This window comes from Petaurus breviceps, unplaced genomic scaffold (genome assembly GCF_028583685.1).
Source record: "Petaurus breviceps papuanus isolate PSGF00001 unplaced genomic scaffold, PetGlider_PUasm1.0 80, whole genome shotgun sequence".
Classification (NCBI taxonomy): domain Eukaryota; kingdom Metazoa; phylum Chordata; class Mammalia; order Diprotodontia; family Petauridae; genus Petaurus; species Petaurus breviceps.
The window spans coordinates 4,165,987-4,179,491 of NW_027186540.1; the positions used below are offsets into that span (position 1 = coordinate 4,165,987).

At 37.6% G+C, this 13,505-nt stretch overlaps 1 protein-coding gene across 1 annotated transcript in view; it reads left to right on the forward strand.

The window, feature by feature from the left end:
- Window positions 1–1,243, forward strand: part of LOC138175966 (protein transport protein Sec61 subunit alpha-like) — a 43,102-nt gene extending 41,859 nt beyond the window's left edge. The window contains exon 10 of the mRNA XM_069106585.1: window positions 661–1,243. Coding sequence (XP_068962686.1) covers window positions 661–847 — 187 coding nt within the window. The 3' untranslated portion in view covers window positions 848–1,243. The remainder of the gene's footprint in view (window positions 1–660) is intronic.
- The last annotated feature ends 12,262 nt before the right edge of the window (window positions 1,244–13,505 follow it).

Sequence of the window (13,505 nt, forward strand, 5' to 3'; positions counted from 1 at the left end):
ACTAGCTTTGTGATCTTAGGCAAGCTACTTAACGTAGAATTCAGTTTCTTCATCTACAAAATAGGAAAATTTGACCAGAAATTTTCAAAGCTCTAAAATTATATTTGATCCAAAATTTTCTTATTTGTAAAATGAGGATGATATTTCTTGCACTAAAATGAATATAATGCACATAAAGGACTTTATAACCTAGCATAAAGCATTATGTAATTATAACCTGATATTATTTATAGTAATGTATGAGTCTATGAAATTAATGAGACATTTTGAAATTTACCTTGACAACCACAAGAGAGAGCTAGTGTAACTGTAATACAAAGGAAACGAAATGATACCTGTTTTTCACTAGACTATGCAAATCTTGGTTGTTAATTTGTCATAACAGCCATATTCTATCCTTGACCCATCTATAAGCTTTTTAACATTTTGAGGTCAGAGGTTTTGCTTTTTTTTTAATAAGTAAATTCTAAGTCTTAGAATGTGTATATGACTGCTACCTGAAAAAAAAAATTTGCTGCCTTTTTGTGAGATGTTTATTTTTATTTAAGTTTCTTTAGTGATAGTCTTGTGTTGGTAAAGCTATACTATATAAGAAATTCTAGCTAATGCATCTTTTCATTTTCTTTCTCTCTGGTTGACAAAGGGCTTTTTCTCCCCCAGGTATATCCCCACAGCAGCTGCCTTCGGTGGTTTGTGCATTGGTGCCCTCTCAGTATTAGCCGACTTCCTGGGGGCTATTGGTTCAGGCACTGGAATTCTGCTTGCAGTCACAATTATTTATCAGTATTTTGAAATATTTGTTAAGGAGCAGGCTGAAGTTGGAGGAGTTGGTGCTTTGTTTTTCTAAATCTTCAAATATTTCATTATTCATGTGAAAGGGAAAATATTTTGACACATCATTTTGGTCAGATAATGCTGTGGTTTCCCCCTACCCCTTCTTATTTTAAAGTGCTAACTGCCCCATTTATTTAATGGGTGATGAGCTATGCCTGTGAGCAGCATTAGTACCAGCTGCCTTAAAACTAAAGTTTACATTATTTGTTCAAAATATAGCTATCTTATCTATCTAGTGTTCCCTGTAATGCTGGAAACTAGTGTATCTACCTTGCTGTTTTGAACCACTATGGTGAAATGTATCAGTTTGATATTGGTAGACACTTTTGCATACAACACTCAAGAATAGTAAATATTTCCCTGATTTGTGTTTTCAAATAAATGCAGTTCAAATTGCCACTTTCCAGTACTTTTGAGCTTATTTAATGAGTTTCTGAATACATTTATATCTAATCTATATATTTAGATGAATTACTTTTTATACTTTTTTAACTCACAGTATCCACCTCACTTCCCCTCTTCTCCTTATCTTCCCCATCTCTCTCTGTCTCTCTCTTTCTCACTTTGTGTGTGTGTGTGTGTGTGTATATATATGTGTGTGTGTATACACACACACACACACAAACACATATGTACCCCCTTTTAATTGGCATGGCTTATTTTGTTTTTTGGTTGCTATCAAGAGAGGCACTTCTCAGCTCTGAAAGTGGAAAAAATATAAACCACAAACATATTCCTGTCATTTTAAGCAACTGAGCCAAGTGTTTCCTCTTAGTATACCCCTCCTCAGTTTTTGATTCTTCCTCTTTTCAGTGACGGCATGTCCTGTCTTACTGTGTTGTCCAGGCCATATTTCATTAAGTCACTCAAGAAAAATCTCAAGATGCCATGCCCTAATTTTTCTTGTTTGTTTTAAGCTTCCACAGGAAACATAAGTGCTTGATGTTCAGGGGGTGGAGGGAGGAGAGAGGTGGAAAATGAGTAATTCATGCTAAGAATTTATGTATGTTGTTGCACTTTACAGCAGCGACATAAATGTAAACATTAGACAATAAACTTTTATTTAGTAAAACTGACTCATTTTTTAAAAAAGAAAATACAAAGTACTTTTGTGGTAAATTTTCTGAAATAACATGTAGGATCGAGTGCTGATGAGTTTGTGCTGAAAGGCTAACGTAAGCAAGAAACAAGTTATCATACTTAGCATTTTAATTATGAAACACTGAAAAGGAAGGTAATTCAACTTAAAGGAAGACCAAGTTTATGTCATGAAAATATGTAAAATGAAGAAAAATAGTGTCACAAAAATAGTAGTAGTTGCTGTTTTTGCTTAATCAGCAGTGTCATGCCCATAGTAAGTGCTTTATAAATTTTGTTATCAATTTGAAACAAAATTCTAAGGTTTGAGATTAAACTCTTTTTTTTTCCAAAATCATGTTTTTTTTTTTCATTTTGTTTCATCCTTACAAAGTATACAGGATAGGAAATATATTACTATTTACTCTGGTCTTATATTTTAGTCTGCAATAACAGAGCAGCTTTTTTATTATAATAAAGGTACTATTTTATTTAAGAACAAAAACCAGTTTGTTCCAGTGACATTTCTTTTCATAAATTTTATAACCAAAACTAGAATTAATATGGATACATAGGGATGTTTCCCAGCACTCTTAAATGAGTACCATTGTGGTACCAAACATATCTGTCTGAGATTCTTGAGCAGAGGAAAGGACCAGGTGAGAGCTGGGGTGGAGAGAAAGCTCCTAGCCTGAGGTCAAGCAGAGAGAATACTTCAGGAGTATGGATGCAATCTAGGTGTCAGCTTGACAGGGAAAAGTATAGAAGTAATCATGTCATCCTGACATGTAATCAGAAGGGATCCTGTCTTTCTTGGACTTGCATTCAAGATGTGACAACCTCCTCTGACCTGTCATACCTGAGGACTGCTACTAACTCTTGGTGATTTGTAGAACAAATTTGTATATGCCTTTGTCATAAGAAACTTGGAAAGAATTTCTATGAGTTATCCTAGGTAGGAAAATGAATGACTTCAGGGCACAGGTGGCGTTTTAATCATTTTCAGCAACTGAAAGTATGATTCTTAGAAAAGAAAATAGGAAATGGGAACTAAATGTTTGCCTAAGAGGATTCTGGTAAAGAATACGTTTAAGCTCTTTGGATCATATCATAAAATACAGTGATTTTGATTAGAGATTTAAGTTATGTTGAAAGATTATATCAGCCTAGAAACTGGCTGATCTGAATAAGTGGACACTTGACACACATATATGCACACGCACACACTCTCTCTCTCTCTCTCTCTCTCTCTCTCTGTCTCTCTCTCTCTCTCTGTCTCTCTCTGTCTCTCTCTCTCTCTCTCTGTCTCTCTCTCTCTCTCCCTCTCCCTCCCCGTCTGTGAAGACTTCAAACCCTAAAGGCCAGGGTATGGTATTGGAGGCCCTCGGTATTACCCCACAGACAGTGTAGAAAAGCAGTAGTGCTATTCTCATGAATTAGATGTCTCACCATGTCATTACCTTTCTCAAGAAGCCCCAGTGTCCCTATCACTGCTAAGATCAAATACAAATTCCTTTGCTTGGCTTACAAAACCCTTCAAATCTGTTTCCAGGCTACGTTCTCCAGACTTAGATAATATTACTTCTCTACATTTACAGTTCTGCCGAACTGACCTACTTGCTATTCCTTTTATATCACAGTCTGCCTCCTGTCTCTTTGCATAGACTACTCCCCTAATTATTCCCTTCTCGCCTGTGTCTCTTAATCCCTAGCCTCTTTCTAAGCTTAAGCACTACTACCTACATGGGACCTTTCCTGATCATTGCCCTCATCCCCTTCATAGTCCTTCCTCCATGTTATTTTGTATTTACTTTGTATATATTGTGTTAACTTATATGTGTATGAGTTGTTCCCCAAAAAGAATGTAAGTTCCTTGAGGGCAGGGACCATTTCATTTTTGGCTTTGTCTTACTCCCCACGAGCCTGGTACATAATATTTAATAAATGTTTGATTTTTTATATACCTATATATACATATATATAGTATAGGTAATAAAATGAATTTATCATAGTTTAAATGATTCTAATTTGAGGAGATAAGTAGAATTTCATAAGTATCACTGGAAAAGTGGCATGTGCCTTATTACTGAAAGAGGGTGATTGTTTGGGGGTGAGAGGTGAGGATATGTATGCACCCCATAGCATTATTGTATGTGAAGATACTACTTAATTTATTACATTATGAAAAAGCTATTTACCTGTGTGGAAATCTAGCAATCTTAAGAAAAGGTGCATGGTAGAGGCCCTTAAAAGTCCCATGAAAGGAAAGGAAAAGAGACAGTATAATAGCAGGAATGTACTAGTCTGTCAGGCCAGCTAGAAAGGTTACTGATCTTCATTCCTGTCTAGATGTGTTTCAATGAAGAGGCAAGAACTGCTGAAAGCTCTTGAAGGGGTAGGCTTCATTCCCTCCATAAGGGCTATTAGAATGTGGTCTGGTGCATGCCCTTGCTGTTGCTTCCATCTTTCCTGTCCTTTCCTGTTGTTAGGTGAAGGAGATGGAAGATGACTGTTACCTTATGATCTTCACAAGTTCAGAAGAGGAAGCTACCAGAAGTCTGGGAGCTGGAGTCCATGCTGGGATTTGCTGCAAATAAGCTTGGGAGGAGTCAAGTGCTGAGCTTACCTGCCTGATTTAGCCCAGTGTCATAAACAAGACTTAACTAAGTTTCTCTTATATGCCCAACAGTGTGCTAAGTGCTGAGAATACAAAGAAAAGGAAAAAAAAATTCAGAAAACCAGTCCTACCCTCAATCAACTCAGAATATAATGGGAAGGAAAGCATGCAAACAATTATGTACAAGCAAGATATATGATATATACAGGATAATCTCAGAGGCAGTAACTGAATTGCAGATTTGTCCAGTGACTTTGCTTGTATCTGGAAGTGAATTTAGTGGGATTGTGGCTAGATAGAAACATTAAAAGTTTGAACCCGCTTTTCTCAGGGACTGGTGGTAGATGGGAGGGTATGCCACCAGGAGTTAAGGGAATTGTTTGTACAATCTTTTCTTGCTGTGTTTTCCTTTGTAAAAGTAATTATTGATGATAATTGGTTAAATGGGACTGCTAATCAATGACTACAAACATTGGGGAGAGCATACCAGAATCAGGACTTGAGCTGATAGTGTTAGAGAAAGACTTCCCTGCCTTCAGGATTACCAGTAGGACCCTGAAGGGGAAATATAGCCAGACTTGTCTGGAAGAGTGAGTCTGCAGTCTCACTATACAAGTACAAAATGCAAACTCTATAGGAGTTTAGAAATTTGGAGTATCATTAGGGGAAGAATCCTGGATAAGTAAGATGTGCTGACCTTTAAAATGAGCAGAGGAGGAGGAAACTGGAAGGGGAGGCTGTTCCAAGACGAGAACAAAAGGAAGGAAAACAGACAGGAACACTCAGGTTGTTTTAAGAAAACATTAAGGAAAGCAACTTGATTGGATGGCTTCTAATCTCTTTATCTCTTGACTTCAATCAAATATTTTTGAGCCCCTATTCTATGCAGACCTATCTGATTTATGATTAGAAAGTACCTTTTAAAAATAATCACTTCTTAATCACCTAACTGCTTGCCTCTTTTTTTTTTTTTAAAAGCAATTGGGGTTAAGTACCTTGCTCAAGGTTACATGGCCAGGTGTTTCTGGGTAGGTGCTAAGTGTCTGAGCCTGGACTCCATCCCCAGGTCATCCAGACACTGGGGCCAGTGCTGTTACTCGCTGTGCTACCTGGCCACCCCATAACTGCTTGCCTCTTACACAGTTCTGGGACTTCTTTCTTGAGAAACCATGGGGTTTCTCTCTGGGTCTGAGACACCATGGGTCACTTAATGTTACCTCCCCAAGATGCTTTGGGTTCTGCCATACAAATGAAGGGTGAGGGCAAGGTAGAAACAAAGAAGAAAATGTCTTGTTTCTTTCAGTGGCCCCACCATTCACCATGTTCAGAACCTCAGAATAATCTCTGCCTTTTCTCTCACATCTCTCTTTTTAAATTTATTTATTTTTTAGTTTTCAACATTCATTTCCACAAGATTTTTTTTTTGCTTTTTTGGAGGGCAATTAGGGTTAAGTGACTTGCCCAAGGTCACATGGCTAGTATTTGTGTTAAATGTCTGAGGCAGGATTTGAACTCAGGTACTCCTGATTCCAGGGCCAGTGCTCTATTCACTGCACCACCTAGCCTCTCCATTTCCACAAGATTTTGAGTTACAAATTTTCTCCCCAACTCTCCCCTACCCCCCACCCCAAGACAGGAAGCATATTGAATACCCCTTCCCCTAATCTTTTCTCTCTTTCGTCCTCCCCTCCACCCCCACTTTCTTGTAGGGCAAGATGGATTTCTGTACCCCATTGCCTGTATATCTTATTTCCCAGTTGCATGTAAAAAACAATTTTTAACATTTGTTTTTAAAACTTTAATTTTCAAATTCCTTTCCTCCTTCTCACCCACCCCCACTGGGAAGACAAGCAATTCCATATAGGTTGTAAGGGTGTAGTTACACAAAACATTTCCATAATAGTTATATTGTGAAAGACTGTTTCTCTTCATCCTATCCCACCCCCCCCCCATTTATTCTGTTTTCTCCTTTAACCCTGTCCCTTTTCAAAAGTGTTTGCTTCTAACTATCCTGTCCCCCAATCTGCCCTCCCTTCTATCATCCTCCTTCTTATCCCCTTTCCCCCTACTTTCCTGTAGGGTAAAATACCCAATTGAGTGTATATGTTATTCCCTCCTTAAATCAAATACAGTGAGAGTAAGGTTGACTCATTCCCTTTCACCTTCCTGCTCTTCCCCTTCTTTGTAACAGTTTTCTCTTGCCTTTTTCATGTGAGATAATTTACCCTATTCTATCTCTCCTTTTCTCCTCCCAATATATTCCTCTCCCATCTCTTAATTTTATTTTTTAGATGTCATCTCTTCATATTCAACTCACCCAGTGCCCTCTGTCTATGTATACATGTACACACATATACATGTACACACGTATACCCTCCTATACATACATACATACATACATACAGTGCATTTGCCTTTAAGAGTCAATCACTTGACACAATTGGCTCACAGCAAAGGCATTTACTGAAATGACATGCCATGAACAATAGTAACAAAACATGGCTCGAAAAAATCTTGGGCGTACTCTCCCACAATTAAACAGTATCAGTGAGAAGAATGGGCACACGTATATTGGGGGGAAAACATGGCCGCAGCAATAAATAACTTCAAGAACCCAATATCCCTTCCATTTAAGTCAGTGTAATGTCCCAGAGAAACTATATGCATACAAAATATTCCTTACACAAATAAAGACTAATAATAATTGGAAATATATTCATTGCTAATGAATAGACCAAGCCAATATAATAAAAATGTTAATAGCCAAATTAATTTGCTTATTCAGTGCTATACCTAATTACCAAAGTATTACATTATAGAGCTAGAAAAAAATAATAAAGTTCATCTTGAAGAACAAAAGGTCAAGCATCTCAAGTGAAATAATGAAAATTAAAAAGTGGGAAGGAAGGGGGCCTAGCAGTACTAGATCTCAAACTATATTACAAAGCAATAATCAAACAATTTGGTACTGATTAAGAAACAGAAGTTAATCAGTGGAACAGTTTGGGTATGCAATATACAGCCTTAAGTGAGCACAATAGACTAGTATTTGGTAAATTCAAAGGACCAAGCTATTAAGGTAAGAACTTTCTATTTGACAAAAACTTGGGAAAACTAGAAAGCAATCAGAGAAACTAGGTGTAGATCATTATTTCACACCATACAACAAAATAAAGCCCAACTAGGTATATAACTTTGACATAAAGGGTGACATCAGGACCAAACAAGGAATGGAAAGGATCACAAAAAGTAAAATGGAAAAAATAAAATTTAAAAAGTTTTTGCCCAAACAAAACCAATGGAGGTAAAAATGAGAAGAGAAGCAAGTAAATAATGGAAAAATATTTTTGGGGGGAGGGGAAGTAATTGGGGTTAAGTGACTTGCCCCAGGTCACACAGCTAGTGAGTGTCTGAGGTCATATTTGAACTCTGGCCCTCCCTACTTTAGAGTCAGTGCTCTATCTAAGGCACCACATTGTTGTCCTGGGGAAAAAAATTTTTTTTAGCAAGTTTCTCTGATAAAGGCTTCATTTCTAAGATTTATAGGAAATTGATTTAAATCTATAAGAATAAGAGCCATTCTGTAATTGGTAAGTGGTCAGATATATGAATGGGCATTTTCAGAGGAAGAAATCCAAGCTATAGGAAAAATTCTCTAAATTACTAATAGAGAAATAGAAATTAAAACAACTTCGAGGTTCTGCCTTGTATCCATCAGACTGGCAAAGAGGACAAAAGAGGAAAATGACTCAAGTTGGAAGGGCCATAGGGTTGGAACCGTAATATTGGTTATTGACCTGCAATTACCCTTTAACTCACAGATTCAACTACTAGGTCTATACCTAGTACAGGGATCAAAGGAAAAAACCCTTATCATCTAAAATATTTATAGTAGTTTCTGTTTTATTTGTTTATGTCTGTGTTTTGTTTTTCAGTGGCAAAGAATTGGAAACAGACTGTTTACCAATTTGGGAACAGTCAAATGAGTTGTGATATGTGAATGTGATGGAATACTATTGTGTTATAAAAAATAATGAAGGGGGTGATTTCAAGAGAAACCTGGGAAGACGTGTATAAACTGATTCAGAGTGAAGTGAACAGAACCAGAAAAATAATTCAATAGCAACAAGATTTTATGGCAAACAACTTTATATTCTATACTACATATATATGCTATATATTTATATACTACAATCAATGCAATTGCAATAACCAAACGATTCCAGAAAGAATTTGTGATGAAGTACACTGCCCACTTTCTGACAAGAGAGGTAATGGGTGTATCTAGGAGAAGGGGAATTAATGAAAGCATAAAGATGACAGAGAAGTCAAGAAGGATGAGGATTGGGAAGAGGCCACTAGATTTGGCAATTTAAAGATCTTTGATAATTTTGGAAAGATCAGTTTCAGTTGAATGATGAAGTTGGAAACCAGACTGCAGAAAGTTTAGAAAGGAAGAAAAGAGGAGGGCACCTAGTATAAAGGGTTTTCTTGAGATTATCCACAAAATAAAGGAAAGCTATAGAATGATAGGAGGTTTCATTGGATCAAGTGAGCAACTTTTAAGGACGGGGAATTATGGACATGTTTATAGGCAGGGAACTAGCTAGTAGAGGAAGACACTGAAGTAGTGAGAGAATAGAAATGAGAAAGAAAACAATTTGCTAGGAAAGTTGGGCAGGAATAGTATAAAAGGTACATACAGAGGGTTTTGCCTTGACAAGGAAAAGGACCACCTCTTCACGTGAGAAGGAATAAAGGAGGAAATAGGTGAGTCAGGAGCAGAGTGTAAGAGGAAACTTTCAGTAAATGGCCTCAATCTTTTCAGTGATGTGTGAAACAAAGTTCTTGACTATCAGGAGGAAGGGAGGAGCTATGGCAGGTTTGAAGGGGGAGGGAGGAGTACATATATGCACATGTGCACACAGTTTCTCAAAACCTAATAAATTTAAAGCTACTAAAGCTTTCCTCCTCAAACCTATGGCAGCACCTCCATATACACGTATATATACAAACAAATAAAAATATGCATATATGTAGTGCATACATGTATGAATATATACATATCATGTATCCTATGCTATAGATGTATGTGTATATGTATACACACATATGTATATATATATGTTCTTATTTGATCCTCATACCTGTGAGATAAGTACCACAAACTGTATTATCTTCAATCTTACAGAAGAAGAAACTGAGCCTCAAAGAATTTAAATGATTTGTCCACAATCATACAACTGGGAAGTGTTGAAACTGGGATTTGAATCCATTTCTCTCCTGACTACAAGTCTAGCACTCTTTCTACTATTTCATCCTGTTACTTTGAATTTTCACTTTATCTCAAGGTTTTTTTAAACTCTTTTTTTAAAGATTGATTTTTTCTTTTTCTTTTCGTCCGGACCTATATCATTGGGTATTGGGAATGCCATTTTTACAGATTGTTAACTTGTCTATGATTTATAGTTTTAAAGAGTCACCTTGGACACAGAGAGATTAAGTGATTTGCCCAAGATTTCACAAGAAGTATATGTCAGAGGCAGGATTTAAACCCAAATCTTTTTAATGTCAAGGATGACTCTTTATGTACTACAACATCCTACCTCTCAGTTTTATTTTATTTTAGTTTCTTAATTATTATCCAATTTATTTTATCTTTTGGTATCTCTTTCATTATGAGCATTTCAAAGGAATTTTATCCCTTGTGTAGAATCCCTTGAGCTATGCTGTGATACAGAATATTTTTGGGTTGTCATAGATTCAAAATCAATTGGAGCCCCCACCAATACATCTCCATTCCAGACCATGCCAAATGGCATGATTTCAAAAGCAAAAAGTGTTTAATCAAAACAATGGGCTAAAAAATAAGTAAATAAGGTAATAAACATTTTCTGCATGCATACATAAATGGCTCCACTCTCTTGTCCCTCTAAGGCTGTTATAGTCAATTTCCTATTTAATCTCGAGGAGGTCTTAACTGTAGAGTTTTTAGCACATTGCCTGGTGCATAGTAGGTACTTTATGAAAACCTGTTCCTTTTCTCTCTTTATTCTCTCTTCATCCCTAACAAAGAGAAAGGAACACAACCAGATTAAACTCACTCCATTCATCTTAGAGTGTAAGGCTACTGTCCTAGTGAGCCCATCTTCAGTCTCAGCACAACAGGCTAGAGAACACTGATTTGGGGGGCCTTGAAAAAAAATTGAGGCCTCCTGCCACAGTTCTTATAGTCATCATGATGATTCAGACAAGATGCCATAGTTTGGGATGCTGTGGTTGGGTCTAATTCACATTCTTTTTTACATGCTACTGATTGTTCTGCTCCCATATCCATCTCTACCACTTGGACTAAACTCTCAGCTCTCCCATAGTTCAGAGCTTCTTTATTCAAATTACATGCAAGGGATATATCACTATTCTATGTGCTCAAAACTCAGAGTTTTGGGAAATTTAGTCCAGAAAAAGTTCCCCAATGCTTTAGATTCCCTTGACTCTAAGCGTTGTGAGACATGGAGTCCATAAAAGTGCTCTCTAAGCTTGGATCTTTTATATTTTAAAATGTCATTATTGTGTCACAAAGGTATCCTAGATGGGACCTATGTCTACAAAGCCCATGGCAGTGGGGATGAGGAGTAAGGCAGTGTTTCTGTATCTTTTTGAGATGAGGTACAGGGGCTTCAGAAAACTCTGGTCTTTGGAATGGAGACTGTAAGCTAGAGTTATGTATGTAGATGGCTATCATGATTGCCTATCAACTCCTGGAGACCAAAGCAGTGGAGGTATGTAATGGGGCTGGTGACTGTTGGAATCTGGAATCATGGGTAAAGGCTAAGTTAGCTTAGAACTTGGAGTCCAAAGTATTAAGTTTGGACATATATGGTTGTGCACATATGGCTGAACTAAATGAATGAGGGGTAGTGTTTTGATGGTAATGAGGACATTTTGGTACTGCTGAGTTTTTATATCTATTCATTTTAGTAGATGAGTGAAATCTGGATTATCCACCTAGAAAATTATCTATGGCAGTTTAAAAATCCTTTATGTAGTCCCTGGCACATGGTAAGCACTTAATAAATGCCTGTTGCCTTGTCGTACTGGCATCCTTTAACCTCATCTGTTTTGTTTTGTTTTTTTTTTTAAAGCAATCGGGGTTAAGTAACTTGCTCAAGGTTACACAGCCAGTTATTTCTGGGTGTGGTGCTAAGTATCTGAGCCCGGATTTGAACCCCAGGTCATCCTGACACTGGAGCCAGTACTCTTACTCGCTGAGCCACCTGGCCGCCCCCCTCATCTGTTTCTTAAATTGTTTGTCCTTACTAAGTTAGGAACTAGACCTGTGATTTCATTGATAGAAGGGTAAGAAAACTTCTTTTACTGAGGCAGGTTAGCCCCTTCCTTCCAACTTATGTCTTAGAGTATGAGAATCTCTTTCCCTGAAGTGAGGTTCAGAGATACAGAAACTGTTTCCTGACTATGTAGGAAGAGAGTTGAAATATAGAAGGGATTGAGGCACATGATTTAGGTGAAGAAAACACCATTAGGTTGTCTCTTACCTCTCTGGATTTCCTGATTTGTTGATCTGCTCACTTCTTTCTTCCTTGGTTTCAGACTTAGAGATTCTTCAGGAATCACAAAGTTACAAAGTCTCAGAACTGGAAAAGACCTCAGAGGCCATCTGGTCTAATCTATACCTGAATGTTTCTCTTTTTAATGTAATTCACAAAATGGAGCCATAGTTGGGAATTTCATCATTGGAGGCAAATCCATTTGAAGGGTAGGTTTGGGAAGAAACAGAAACTGTATGGATAACCCAAAATCAGTGCATACAACCTAGTTATTGATCAGTCTTGTTGATCCCAGGCATCCTGTGTTGGTCATCTGTGCAAGAAATTTGTCCCAGAGGTTGTAGTAATACTATCACAGAGGGATACCTTAAGAAAGGAGTGTGATGGAGAAAGGACTCTCATAGGTAGGTAGAACTCTATGTGAGATTGGCAGAGGACGGGGAGCTTGCTTCCTTCCTCCAAGGGAGCCTTTGTGGGCAGGAGGCATACTTCCTACTTATCATGGTTCTCTACCCTCTGTGGTCCTCCCCTGCACTACGATTCACACTCAATTTTACAACCACTGTAGGGATGAATGAATGCATTCTTTCGGAGGGACGCACTTGTCTCCAGATCCTACTGCCCTGGGTCGTCCCATCTCTTACTGGGGGACTTTCGTAGCTCTGTCAAAAGCAGTCACCTGTGAGAGATAACTCAACACCTCCTAAGGTAGCCCATTCCACTTTTGATTAGCTTTGTCAGGGCATTTAGAACATTTGTAATTTGCCTTTTGGTAACTTTCATTCTGTTACTCCTGGTTCTGTACTCTAGGATCCAGATGAACCTTAGTCTGATTCCTCTTTCATATGATAGCCCTTCAAATACTTGAAAATGAGTTAATACCCTCCTTTCAAGTCTCCTCTTGTTCATGCTAAATACCCTCAGTTCCTTCAACTGATGCTTGAGACCCTTCACCATACTGGTTGCCCCCTTTAGCCTCTAATTGGCTTATCAATGGTCTGCCTAAAATGTGCCCTTATGTGAATACAGTACTCCAGATATATTCCGATCAGGGCAGAGAATAGCAGGGCCATCACTTTTCTATCCCTATCTTAATGTACCACAAGATTGCCTTAGCTTTTGGGGCCCTCATATCATATGGTTGACTCCTACTGAACTTGCAGTCCACTCAAACTCCCCAACAATTTTTTAGATAAATTGTTGTACAACCATGCTTCCTTCATCTTGTACCTGTGAAGACGAGTTTTGGAATCCAAGTGTAATACTTTACATTTCATCTTAATAGTTCTAGCTCAACTTTGGAGCTTGTAAAGATTTTTTATGTTATTTTTTTATTTTGTGTTTTGGACACTGACTGTCATTCAGTTTTAGCTCTCCTTCCCAGTTTTGGTTATCTTTGAATTTGGTTT